Below are 12,733 nucleotides of genomic sequence, written 5' to 3'. Positions count from 1 at the left end.
AAACTAAAAAAAAATAAATAAAAAAAGGTAAAAAACTAAAAAGAAAAAAAGCTAAAAAAACTAAGTCTGAAAAATAAAGAAGAAAAAGAAAACTGAAAAAAGAAAAAAGGTAAAAAACTACAAAAAAACTAAAAAAAAGCAAAAACTAAAAAATAACAAAAATTAAAAAACTAAAAAGAACAAACCTAAAAAAAATAAAAGAAATAAAAAAATTAAAAGGTAAAAAACTAAAAAGAAAAAAAGCTAAAGAAAACTAAAAAAAGCTAAAAAACTAAAAAAAGTAAAAAAGAAAAAATTAAAAAAGAAGAGAAAACATATCTATATATATATATATATATATATATATATATATATATATATATATATATATATATATATATATATATATATATATATATATATATATATATATATAAACTGGGAATTGCACAAATATTTCAATATATTTTGACAATATAATAAAGTAATTCGAAAGCTTTAGCATGCTTGGCACGTAAAGATTTTTCCAAGTGTCAGTGTTAGAATGAACATTGACAAATTGAAAAACTTTGAAAAAGATTAAAAAAGAAAAAAAATTAAAGCATGTTTTTTTTGTATGTTTTAGGGTTTGCATATGAGGTCTTAAAAAAAAGAAAAACCTAAAAAGAAAAAAAACTAAAAAAAAGAAAAAAATAAAAAAGGAAAAACTAAAAAGAAAAAAAAGCTAAAAAAACTAAAAAAGTTACAAAACTAAAAAGGAAAAAATTAAAGCATGTTTGTTTTTTTGTATGTTTGAGGGTTTGCATATGACATCTGAAAAATAAAGAAGAAATTGAAAACTATAAAAGAAGAAACCGGGACACCGGGACAGAGGGAATATAAATGACGACCGGGACAGTCAAAGAGAAATTACAGACTGGGATACCGGGACACAAATGACGACCGGGACACAGGGACACAACTACAACGGGGACGCCGGGGGGCACAAGGGGATATATAAATGACGACGGGGACACAGGGAATGTTTGATTTGCAATCACCATCAACAAAGCTCATGGGCAATTGTTAGAAAAAATGCGATATAGATCTGAATACAGATTGTTTTCCCATGAACAATTATATGTTGCACGTTCAAGAGTCAGTAAACCTGACAATCTATTTATATGGACAGACAATGGGACAGCGAAGAATGTTGTATATTCGCAAGTTTTACGTAGTTAAAAACATATATATGTCCATCTATTTTCACAGGTGGGACACAGGGACACAACCACAATGGCGCGTAACTAATATGGCGCGTAACGACTTACGCACGTGGGGGGGCTTGGGGGTGCGAAGCACCCCCACCAACTAGCTGTCTGTGTGGCGCGAAGCGCCACCCCAACAGCTAGTATACTTATAATAAAGTCATATACAAACGGTCTTCTTACAAACTAACAAACATGCATACATACAACTTATTTTTATATAGATGGAAGATAGATAAATGGATATGCATATAGAATATAAATTAACTACATAAAACTTGCGAATATACAACATTCTTCGCTGTCCCATTGTCTGTGCATATAAATAGATTGTCAGGTTTACCGACCCTCGAACATGCAACATACAATTGTCCATGGGAAAAACAATCTGTATTAAGATCTATACCACATTCTTCTAATGATAGTCCTTGAGCTTTGTTGATGGTGATTGCAAATGCTAATCGAATTGGGAATTGCAATCTTTTAAATTGAAAAGGCAGATCCGTTGGAATCATGGGAATGCGAGGAATAAGAACAGCCTCACCCTCAAAAGGCCCTGTCAAGATTGTTGCCTCTAATACGTTTTCCATTGTCTTTTTTTACGGCAAGTCGTGTGCCATTGCAAAGCTTTGGTGGGTTAATATTTCGTAACAGTATTATTAGTACGCCAATTTTTCGTTGTAGCACGTGTGGTGGAAACCCTGGGAGATCCAGAGAATTTAAAATTCAGATGGATAATTAACAGCTTCATTTGGTTCTAGAACTGTGTCGACTGACTTGTAAATGACTGCCTGGTCTCAAATCTTGGTCAAAATAATATTGTTGATTTCATGGACGTCTTTATTTGGCTGCCAGAATCGCTCGTTCACTTAGCCATTTATGATTTTTCATAATTGGTTAGAATATTCGCAAATACTTTTTCAACCAATTTATTTATATTAGTTACGCGCCCGCGCCACCCCAGCACCTAGTTGGTGAGGGGGCTTCGGGCCCAGCAAGCCCCCCCCGCGCGCGTAAGTTGTTACGCGCCATATTAGTTACAATGACACTAAATGACACTAACACGCACCCCTGTAATCAGCCTCTGATCAAAGTTTATAGATAGCTATTTTTATCGTAATAGTGAAAAAAATACATTATCCATGCTTCCAGGGTTGATTTAATCCACCAAGTCCCATGGAAAAGGCCTCTAAACTGTACAAATGGGCCATTGTTTACAAATATGTTTTACAAGGGGAAGAAGGTGGGTATTGTTTGATTGTGGCAGTCAGATTGACCTCAGACCTTTTTGGTCTTTCGATGGAAGATAGACTGGGCTATTAAAGCAAAATTACTAAATCAACAATTGCATTTGTCAAAAAAGGTTGGGAGTACAGAATGGTAAAATAGATTTCTCCCCCATTCCTTTCAGTGAATTGTGAACTTTATCATACTTTGGTGGATAGCTTGCTCCTAAAAAAGTGTAGTGTACTGTTCACCACATCCTATCCGGCAAATTCACTTCTCGAGATCACCTCCAAGGACTTCTGAATTGCATGGATCTTTTATGTTTTTTTTGTCATATATTGTTTAATATAGTTAATTCCTAAAATCAGCCTTTCAACTGCCTCCATATTCTATTTTTCGTGATCCGCAAAGGTTTTAACCGCATGCGTTGGATTTTGTCAGTGCATGCATCTTGCATAAAATCACAACGATGATCGGGAAGAGATGCATTCCTCCGCAAAACGCTATCCGCAACGGCTGTCCGCAGATCTATTTTCTGTGTGAATATAGGGTATGGAGTTCGATTTTTGTCACTTTAAGAGGACCCTATATTTATTACCGTCAGTTGTAAACTCGAGTCCGAATGTTATGGTGAGATGCCGAACCCCACAGTCATGGTAAAAAAAAAGCTTATGAAAATATAAAGTGTGCAAGATAATCGTGCTTTTACATTTCTAAGGTGCATATTCAAAGTAAGTTCAACATTTTGAACAAACACTTCAGCTATAGATTTAATTTTTGTAAGTATTTCTATTAATATGTTATTCCGAAGAAAAAGCGGACTATTTATTGAAGAAGCCTGATTTATTACATTAGGTGTGAGGGTCATATTATTCTGTGCACTGGGAATCATGTATAGTGCCTAAACAATTGCCTGGTTTGTAACAGTTATTTGTTTCATAGTGTTGTCAATCTAAATTTTGGCTAATAGTTCTTGTCAATTGTTGAGGGCACAAACACGAGGTAGATGGTACAGATTTACAACTGAGCAGCTTCCTGGTAACTGACAAATTTGGTGTTTGTGCTCGCCTCTCTTCACTTTCTTCCAAAAAACGTTCTCATGAAGAAAGAAACTTATTCAGAACATTTGATCTTTTAAATAACCTTGTGATTACTTATCAGTTTTAATCTTGATTGATTTAATAAACATGATTTTTTTGTCTCAATAAATGCGCTCAAGTTAACATGGTAACATTGTCTTCCAACATGCAATGCGATAGGCACTAACAGCTTCAAGTAACGCTTAACGTACCCTATTTCAACACTATGGGATAGACCAGTTGAAAATCAGTATTTTATAATTTTTCGTGGGGTTGGGGGTAACCCCTCCCCCCCCATACAGCTGGTTAGTATCTGATTGATAAATTATCAGAAATTTTCCCAAACTATGAAATTGATGACACTCCTGAAAGAAACATGTCGTCTGATAATGATAATACCGGATTAATATCGTCTTAGAAAGATAATATCGGATTAATATCGTCTGAGAAGGATAATATCAGATTAATATCGTCTGATAAGGATAATATCTATATTAATGGCATTTTATTCAACCAAACACTTCGCTTTATTACAAAAAAGAAATAGACTGGCATAAAAAAAGAAATAAATCTTAAAATGGCAAACTTGAAAAGGAATGTTAAACTGGTCCGACCATATTCCCTAAGAGAGACTCATAATCTTTCAGAACTTCTTTGAGGGGCATCCATGATGTGTACAAGCAATATGTGGCAGCTAATATTCCAAGGCCACCGATAGTACGAACCGCATTGCTAACCACCTGCAAATAGTGATGAAATCAGTTTCATTCGTCTCTCAGAAGTCTTGCAATATCTCAAGAATAGCTAAGAGTGTTTAGGTTGAAACTTTCAGGATTCTTTGAACTAAATCACTTATATACTTGCCGCGTTCAACAGAACTTATTGCAATAACTTCCTGAAGACACGTAGTTAATGTTCTCTATTGAACGCGGTTTGAACATCAAAATGAATTTCTTGATGAAAAAAAAACAAAAAAATTTGTTCTTAATAAAAATAAAAAACAAACAAATCTTTCAAACTCATAGAAAGTTTAAAAATAAATAAAATCCTGTTAACTCATACCAAAGATAAATATATTAAGAATTTTCTATCTGTAGAAGGACGAATTGCAACTTATCAAGCTCCGAAGCAAAATAAGCAGATGACTAATTGCCATTGCTTTCAATAAGTGATTCAATAATTACAGTTTTTCTATTAAGTGTCAAAAATAAAATAAATAATTAGCAATAAGCTTATTGAATGCGTGGACTATGTGCATCCAGGTTGTCAAAGAGGCGTGTATGAAACACTTCAGGAAGTTCAAAGTCTATGAGCAAGGTTGGCTATCTAATATCAAAACATAGAAGTTTTGAGCTATTACACTTTGAAGTCATTCAGCAAACACACGCAAAAATTATTATATTTATTGTTGTACAATTGATTTGAATCGAAAATACCTATTGGTCTTCTCAGAGGTCATCAATCAACATTCATACAATCCACAGCCGTACTTAGTAAATCCAACTACACATTAATATGGACCAAAGATTTTTTTACTTTGAAGGACCGTAATTATTACCATTTTATTACTAAAAATGTTAAGGTGTTAAATTTTCAGAAGCATATTCTCTTATTTTCACAATTGTGCATAGTAATAATCTCGAGAACGCTTTGAGCAGGGAGTTATAAATTCTCTGACAATATACCAAGAGAAGGCTCTAAGTACCTCCATCGTGATACCGATTGTGTCCTGTTGAGTGATACTACTGCTTTCCCTGAGGATAAGTATATTATCAATGGTATTTCTTTATGGTATGAAGCAATGATGTTTCGCAAATGTGCATCTATGGAATGGGCAAATTGTCGAAGAAACTTTAATTGTCTGAATGTCGAGAATTGACGACATTATGGTCATATATTGCGTCCCACAGACCTCGGTGTCCCACCAGCATTGACGCATTAGACTTTCTCTGGCTTATAAATTCCTCTGGTTAGACTACTTCCTCTGGCTTATAAATAACACATTTCGGTAAAAACTTATCTTTAGAAGAACGATAGACTAGCCTTTGCTAAATGTAGCATATTTTAAAAATGTTCAAGCCTTAGTTCATTTGTTTACAACACATCTGCAGCTAAAAAAAAACACGAAATAAGACATTCCCCCTAGTCGTCTCTATGGCTGAAAACAGGGAAGAGGAAAAAGAAAAAAATCAGGCGATAAAGGACTTCAGAAACCGGCGAAAAAAAATTTCAAGAAATAAAGAAAGGTGACAACACCTTTCTTACATATGCAATCTATACCCTTAAGAATGGAATGCTTATATTTTTGGGGAATTTCTCAAAAACCCTAGCTGCAAAAAAATTGTACAAAGCAAGCTGGTGGTGCATGAAGCTCCAATATGTAAAATGAGCTCAGAAGTTCGTTTTATGCCCTATATTGGCTATTTTCTTAAAAATACAGGAGTCTTCACTGAAGAACAGGGTGAAATATTTTATTAGGGTGATTTTAAGAGACGTGAGGAAGATGACTGATTGTTGTTGAACGATGGAGAGACCAAAATAGGACACTAATTTGGATTGACATAAACGACTTGGTATGAAGCTTAAAATGGTAGGTTCCTGGGCTGAGTTGACCCTAAATTGCGAAAAAAGGTTAGGGGAATGTGCCTCAAATAATAGTGCCCCAAAAAGAGTAATTTTTGCCAAATTTTGTTGCAGCGATTGAATGGTGTTGAATGGTGAGTTCATTCATTGATTGGTGACAAGAAAAGGTTTTGCAAAAACAATGGACCTAAAATGGTGTTCAAATATCGAGAATAATTTTTTTTTACTAGTAATAAGTACAAATAAATACACTTGGCTCGCCAAAAATAAGTGTATTTATTTTAAATTTTGATTTTGTTGGCAAAAAACAACAATGCGTGGTCTAATGTTATGGAAGCCATTTTTAGAATATCTTAAGCTCGGGAATGTATAATTCAGCAAAAAAAAAATCATTTGCTGAAAAAGAATTGTAGACCATTAACCCCAGCTGCTTCTCAACGAATTCAACCAGAACTAATCTTAGTGGATATTCAGGTTTACTATCATGGCTACAGTGGAAGCTGCAACCTAGTAAAAGACAAACCACGGCCCATAGTAACCAAGAAAAAGTTGTAAAAAAAAACAAGCAAGCAAGAAAAAACTGTCATTTCTAGCTGATTTAGGAATGGTAACTTGTTTCGATTAGTGTTTAATAGTACAATGTTGTTTTGAATAGCAATTTATGGTAATCTCGAACAATAGCCAAGAACCCCTATAACTTGGCGCCTGATTGAAACAAAAAGTACGCCATTGGAATCGCAATGGCTAAAAACAGCCTAAAACCCCTATAACTTAGCGTCGAATTGGAACAAAATACACCATTGGTATTGCCATGCCCGAAAATAGCCTAAAACCCCTTTTACGTGGCGTTGAATTGAAACAGAAAGTACGCCATTGGAATTGCCATGGCCGAAGATTTACATTTACGAGGAAATCCGCAAAAATTCGGGGATTGTGGAAGCCTTGAACAGAAGGCAACTGAAGAGTGATGAGCCAAAAGTAATGGAGGAGAGAGATGATACCAAGCTCTGAGTTGCCATTCTTGGGAGACATCTGACAGTTTATAAGCAGCTCCATAATTTCTGTGTTGTTTTAAAATCATTTTTCTGTGAATATGCAGCGCAGCAGCAAAGTACACCTAGTACTTAGACGATAAATCACATCAGTCCAGTTTTTGTGAAGAAAAAGCATCGCTCACTTTTTTTTGCGCCCCTCAGCATTGTGCACCCTAGGCCCGGGCGTAAATCCTGGTTGTAAATGCACAACTGTTTGAAAGAACAGTATGCAGTATGGCCCAACTTAATTTCAGCTGCAACTACAACATCATTCAACTGACCCTTACGTTAAAATAGCCTTTTGGTAAAAAGCTAAGTAAATTCACGTTAATGAAAATTATAGATATTATTTTGAATATTTCATTGCCATTACCTCGTCCTGCCACTTCTTATTTTGAATGCAATGATGGTATCGCATTCTGGAGAATGTCACCGATGTATAGAGAGGAACCCATCGCCTGGGAAGCAACCAATGAAGGGCGTCGTCCAACTTCTTCCGCAAACGAAATGAAAGGTGATTAACAAGGTCTCTCATCTAGAAGAAAAAGTAATTGTTTCCAAACTTTACATTTTTATATCAGTTTGAAAAATTTACTATGAAAATTATATATTTTTATATTTATTTTATATTTGCTATCGTTTTTTGTATTGATATTTATTATAATATTTATATTATTTAATAAGTAACGCCAAGAAAGGGACGACGTCCCGTTTACTGAAAGATAAACTATTGTAAATTTGATACACAATAATTAATCTTAAAATATCCCATTATTGACAAGGTACAATATTTTTTCTCTACTTTTTATATTTATATCGGCTCAAAAAATGGACCTTGAAAACGATATATTTATTACATTTATGTAATTTTTTTATTATATTTATACTCACTACATTTACATTAAATCTATACTATTCCCTAATCAATGTCAAGGAAGGAAAGACATCCCCTTAAACGAAAGATTATCTTTTTGGAAATTTGATACAATGTGAATAATCCCAAAATATCATATTATTGACATGTTGCAATTTAATATGCTTGTTCCTGTCCTAAAAAACTTTCTAAGGATTCTCACCACCCCGTGTTTAGCCTGTGCAAGTTTTCACTTTTCCTACAAAGAGGTAAGTTAACAGAACAGAGCCACGTTTGTCATAGAGTTTAAACTTGACTGAGAGTTGACATTTCGCTCTTTAATGTTGATCAAATAAAAAACAAAAATTTCAACTGAAAGTTAGGAGCAACATTAAAACTGAAAACGAACAGCAATTATTTCCTATATTTGTAGGGTTACCTCCTCAATCCCTTGCTCTTCAAACTAAAGTTCTTTAATACTTTCAAAAAGCTTTTCATTCTAAATAAATATCCCTTGTGTTTCAGCAGTTATTCTTCAGAAGCGAGACAAAAATTCAAACTTTAGCAGACAAATTGAGGTATTAACAAGGGAGCAAACTCCCTAATATCTGGAATAACTTTTGTTGGTTTTAAATTTTAATGTTGCTCTTTATTTTCAGTTGAAAAAACTTGTTTTTCAATTAATTTCTGATCGTTTTTCAAATAATGACGGGAAATCAAGCTTCCGTCCATGGAAAATTCCACACCCCAGAAGAAAATTCCTTTTCACACGTAAAATACCCCTACTCCTCCTCCCAGAAAATACCCCCCCGACAATGTCATCCTCGCTAAAAATAATCGCCAGAAAAATTTTTCGCCTGAAAATCCTCCTTAGAATTCGGAACAGGCACAGTCACCTGAATCAGAATCTAAGTCTGAAGAAGATGAGCTAGAATTACAAGCAATCCTATGGAAGACCGTCTCGGTGACTATGTAAGTGACTGAATGACAGTTCTTTTTTATTTGTCGGGATCTTGAGACTGGTCCTTCAATGGAGAAGGGGAGGGGCTCTCAAGGTTGGTTAGTAGACCACAATGAGCTGAGGAATTCAAATAGTTTAGTCCATATTGATCTGCTGACTTGTTTCTACGACTATCAAGTGAATTCAAGTTGAGCTGTTTCAGTGCATCATCTTATGCTGAGTAGTTGTGTCGAAGTGCCAAATGATGTGAGGAACGTGGCTGAATATGGCTATTTAAATAATATAGTATTTCTTAGGTTTAAAAATAGAAAAAAAAATTACTAATATGATTTTACTCCCAAATAATAATAAGTTTGAATTTGTTGTCATTTTTTATGATATATTTTTTTCTTCTCTCTTTTTTTTACAAAATGGACGTCCTAAATCAGGCACGGTTCAATTGCTAAGGTATTTCCCTAGGCACAAGATTACCAAAGGGATAAACTATACCATTATTTTCATTTGAATTGACTTTAATTGCCGATCATTTCTCAAATTATGTCTGTAATCCCTCTTTGTGTAACATTTCGTCCAGAAATCATTCCAATCCCCGCGGAGATCTTGCCTTTCTTGGAAAAATCCTCCACAAAATTCCAACCCCGCTGAAAATTTCCTCTGGAATATCTCAATATGTTAAATTTAGTTGACAAAACAAACTAAGACAAATAAAAAGAATTCCACATAGGGATTCTGGCAAATGCCTCCAGTGTACCTAGGCTATTTGACGCTTATTTTATACGTGGCCAATATCTACCTCAGTATATACAGCCTAATTGATAACAATAAATTAGCCATAATTCCACTATATTAAACTGCATACACACTAAGAAAGCCTTTCTTGAATATTTGATGCTATATGATAAACAATCTAACAGAAAGTCATGATACAACTAAAAAGTATTAAAAGCTATGACACAGGTTTTTTGAAAAACTTCAACAAATGTATTAAACAAAGGCCAATTGGAAATATCACATTCCCTTTCTATGATACAAGAAATAAACAATCCAATAGAGAAGGACTCTTTTAAGACCGTATGAAGTCAAGCTTACACTGTCTTGAATAAGTTCTCAAGTATTGCAATTATTTTGTTCTTTGAATTAAAATCAGGTCTATTCGTATGCAGGGGCGTCAATTTCCGAAAATGTAGGGAGGGGGTGTATTATTCAAAATTTAGGAGGAGCAATTTTGTTACATTCGATTTTTCTTTTTTTTTTTTTTTTTTACCAAATTACGTGCTTTTCAATGAAAATACCAAGAGATCATTTTTCAAATTTCAGTGAGGGGGAATCTAATGGGGGTCAAAATCTAAAGCCTCCTCCCCAATTGACGCGCTTGTAAAGACAGATTAATTTCAACATATCTTTGAGGAAGGAAAATGGATAAAAACTGGCAAATTGCTTGAAAACTTTTGGAAATAATGGAAAAGTTGCACGATTCTGGGGGAGTAGACCCGGAAGTTTCTTCCCGTCCGTCCTTGTGTGCCTGTTCACACTAAAAGGATTTATAAGGCATGTTAAGAGAAGAACAAATACATACCTCTATGTAGTTGTACATTGCTAGGTCACATATGGCCTCGGCATCTGGATTTCTAAATTGGGAAAATTCTGGCAGTACTTTTCCCAAGTCGTTGTCATGCTTGTCCAATAGCTGATTAAATATAAAACAGTCTTCCAATCCCTGGAAAAAAAATTAGATTTAATTAGTTGGTATACATTATTTTATACAATTATTTGATATAAATTACTTGATATATAGTGTCTTAATACTGGTAGGAGGAATGGAGTTTATAGGGCCCACGATGAATAAACAAACGTCTAAGTCTCGTTTAGGTTAGGAAGGTATTAATAGTAGAATTACAATTGTAGACTTAAGCCTTTACAGAATTTTATTGAAGACTTTATCCACATTTATAAATAGTATTTAGATGAATTTTGTCCTAAGCAGCGCAGCGAAGGCTATGGAAGAAAATAATATTAAACAAAAGGTAAATTTCACCTAAACTTAGAATATACAGATGATTTAATGATAACCAAACCTGCCCTTGAAGCTTTTCAGACTCCAGGGTGCCAGAGTAGATTTGGAAATATATTTCCAAACCTATTTTGAGATCTTCAACATACAGAAATTTTGTTAAAATGAGCCATTAAACAGCTCTATATTATGATGATTAAATGCTTACAATTATGAAGTCATTTATCAATCTTGAACATGAAAATGCAGTTTTCTCGTAGAAAAGATTTTATATTAAAAATTATTCTTGTTAATTACAAAAGATTTCTAAATACGAGCGATTTTCTTTACAATGAGCCAATAAACAGCTTTAAATTATGTTTCAGTGCCCCGCCAGCTATGGCGGAAAGAACGGAAAGAGCGGAAAGTTCCAAAACAAACGTTTTGGAAGTTTTAAAAGAAACTACGTATGCCTAAGATGTATGACCATAAGACTTCTAAAGCTCTAAAATCTGCATTAAACCTATTTAGTTGATCCATGGGAGCAAACAAACAAATTTTTGGGGTAAAGAAAGGGGTTGGTTTTAGGCGGCTTTACTCCAGTGAAGTAAGGGTGTGTGCCTAAGTAAAAAAAAAAAAATATTTTAAAGCCTAAACATTTTAGACTGTCAATGGTACACCCACTCCCACACGTTAATGTATATGCTCATCTGTAGCGAGGGTACACCCACTACCCCTATCACCATCTCCAAGATTTCTCAAAACATTAAACATTATCTAGTTTGCATTATGATTTAGTAGTGGTTGAAGCGTCTAAAGGGAGGTTTGGTCTTTTCTAGCCCTTCCCAGCACTAATTCTGGCTCAGTTCAAGGTCTATAGGTGAGTGTTCACTTATAAATTTAAAGCACTTACAGCATTCATTCCTTGTCCATAGAAAGGCACAATGGCGTGAGAAGCATCACCCATAATCACACATGTGGAGCCAACGTGATATGGGCTGCACTAAAAAAGAAATAGCGCCTATAAATTTCAGACTGTGAAGTTTGCTTCTCATATAATATGAGAAGTCTGAATGAAGAAATGAATATCTGAAGAAGTACAAAATTTGTTAAAAAAGCATCCAAAGAAAAATTCTATGAAAGTGAAATGGAGTTAAGAAAAAAACATTGAAAAAGTTGAATTTCAAGCGTCCTCTTTGAGTAAGTACATGCAAAACATGCATTATGAATTAAATGCATCATTTAGAAAGAATCATTTGAAGAAATATAGTGAAACGACATAAACACCTTCTGTAGGGTGATAAACATGACTAGTAAAGTAATAGCCATAAATCACATAGAATTTATCATTGAGCAGAGGCAAGTTCAGAGGCTGAGTACATTGAGCAGAGGCTGAGTTGGGCTGCATATCATTCGACAGACGAAAACAACGTTTCCTTACCACGTATAGTAAAGAAGGTGATTGACCCTTATTGGAAGAAAACTTCGGTTAAAGAAAACTAAGTTAAATGCCCCAAGTGATACGAAACATGCCCTCTCTTCAACAATTTATGAATTTTTATTAGGGTACTCCTGGGGCATAAAGTTTTTCTACTAGACATATTTCTGCCAATAGGTACAGGCAAATACTTGACATAGAGTCCTATTCACGTTACCAGCATCTGTAGATATTTCATCTCGATTATCTTAGCTAAAGGAAAAGAATTTACTATATAGTCTAATAAAAATCATGTTTTATATTGTTAGAAAGTTTTAATGTTTAAAGTGCTTATTTTATACT

The 12,733-nt window shown here is 34.2% G+C and overlaps 1 protein-coding gene across 1 annotated transcript in view; it reads right to left on the bottom strand.

Moving 5' to 3' along the window:
* Nucleotides 1-4,020: 4,020 nt before the first annotated feature.
* LOC136027500 (kynurenine 3-monooxygenase-like) overlaps nucleotides 4,021-12,733 on the bottom strand; it is a 26,682-nt gene continuing 17,969 nt past the window's right edge. Inside the window, exons 4-7 of the mRNA XM_065704816.1 lie at nucleotides 11,867-11,956; nucleotides 10,540-10,680; nucleotides 7,523-7,684; nucleotides 4,021-4,272 (exon numbers count right to left, since the gene is read on the bottom strand). Coding sequence (XP_065560888.1) covers nucleotides 4,132-4,272; nucleotides 7,523-7,684; nucleotides 10,540-10,680; nucleotides 11,867-11,956 — 534 coding nt within the window. The 3' untranslated portion in view covers nucleotides 4,021-4,131. The remainder of the gene's footprint in view (nucleotides 4,273-7,522; nucleotides 7,685-10,539; nucleotides 10,681-11,866; nucleotides 11,957-12,733) is intronic.

Source organism: Artemia franciscana, chromosome 1 (genome assembly GCF_032884065.1).
Source record: "Artemia franciscana chromosome 1, ASM3288406v1, whole genome shotgun sequence".
In the NCBI taxonomy this organism is placed as follows: Eukaryota; Metazoa; Arthropoda; class Branchiopoda; order Anostraca; family Artemiidae; genus Artemia; species Artemia franciscana.
Note: the sequence above shows the minus strand (reverse complement) of the source record. Positions and strands in the feature narration are given on the sequence as shown.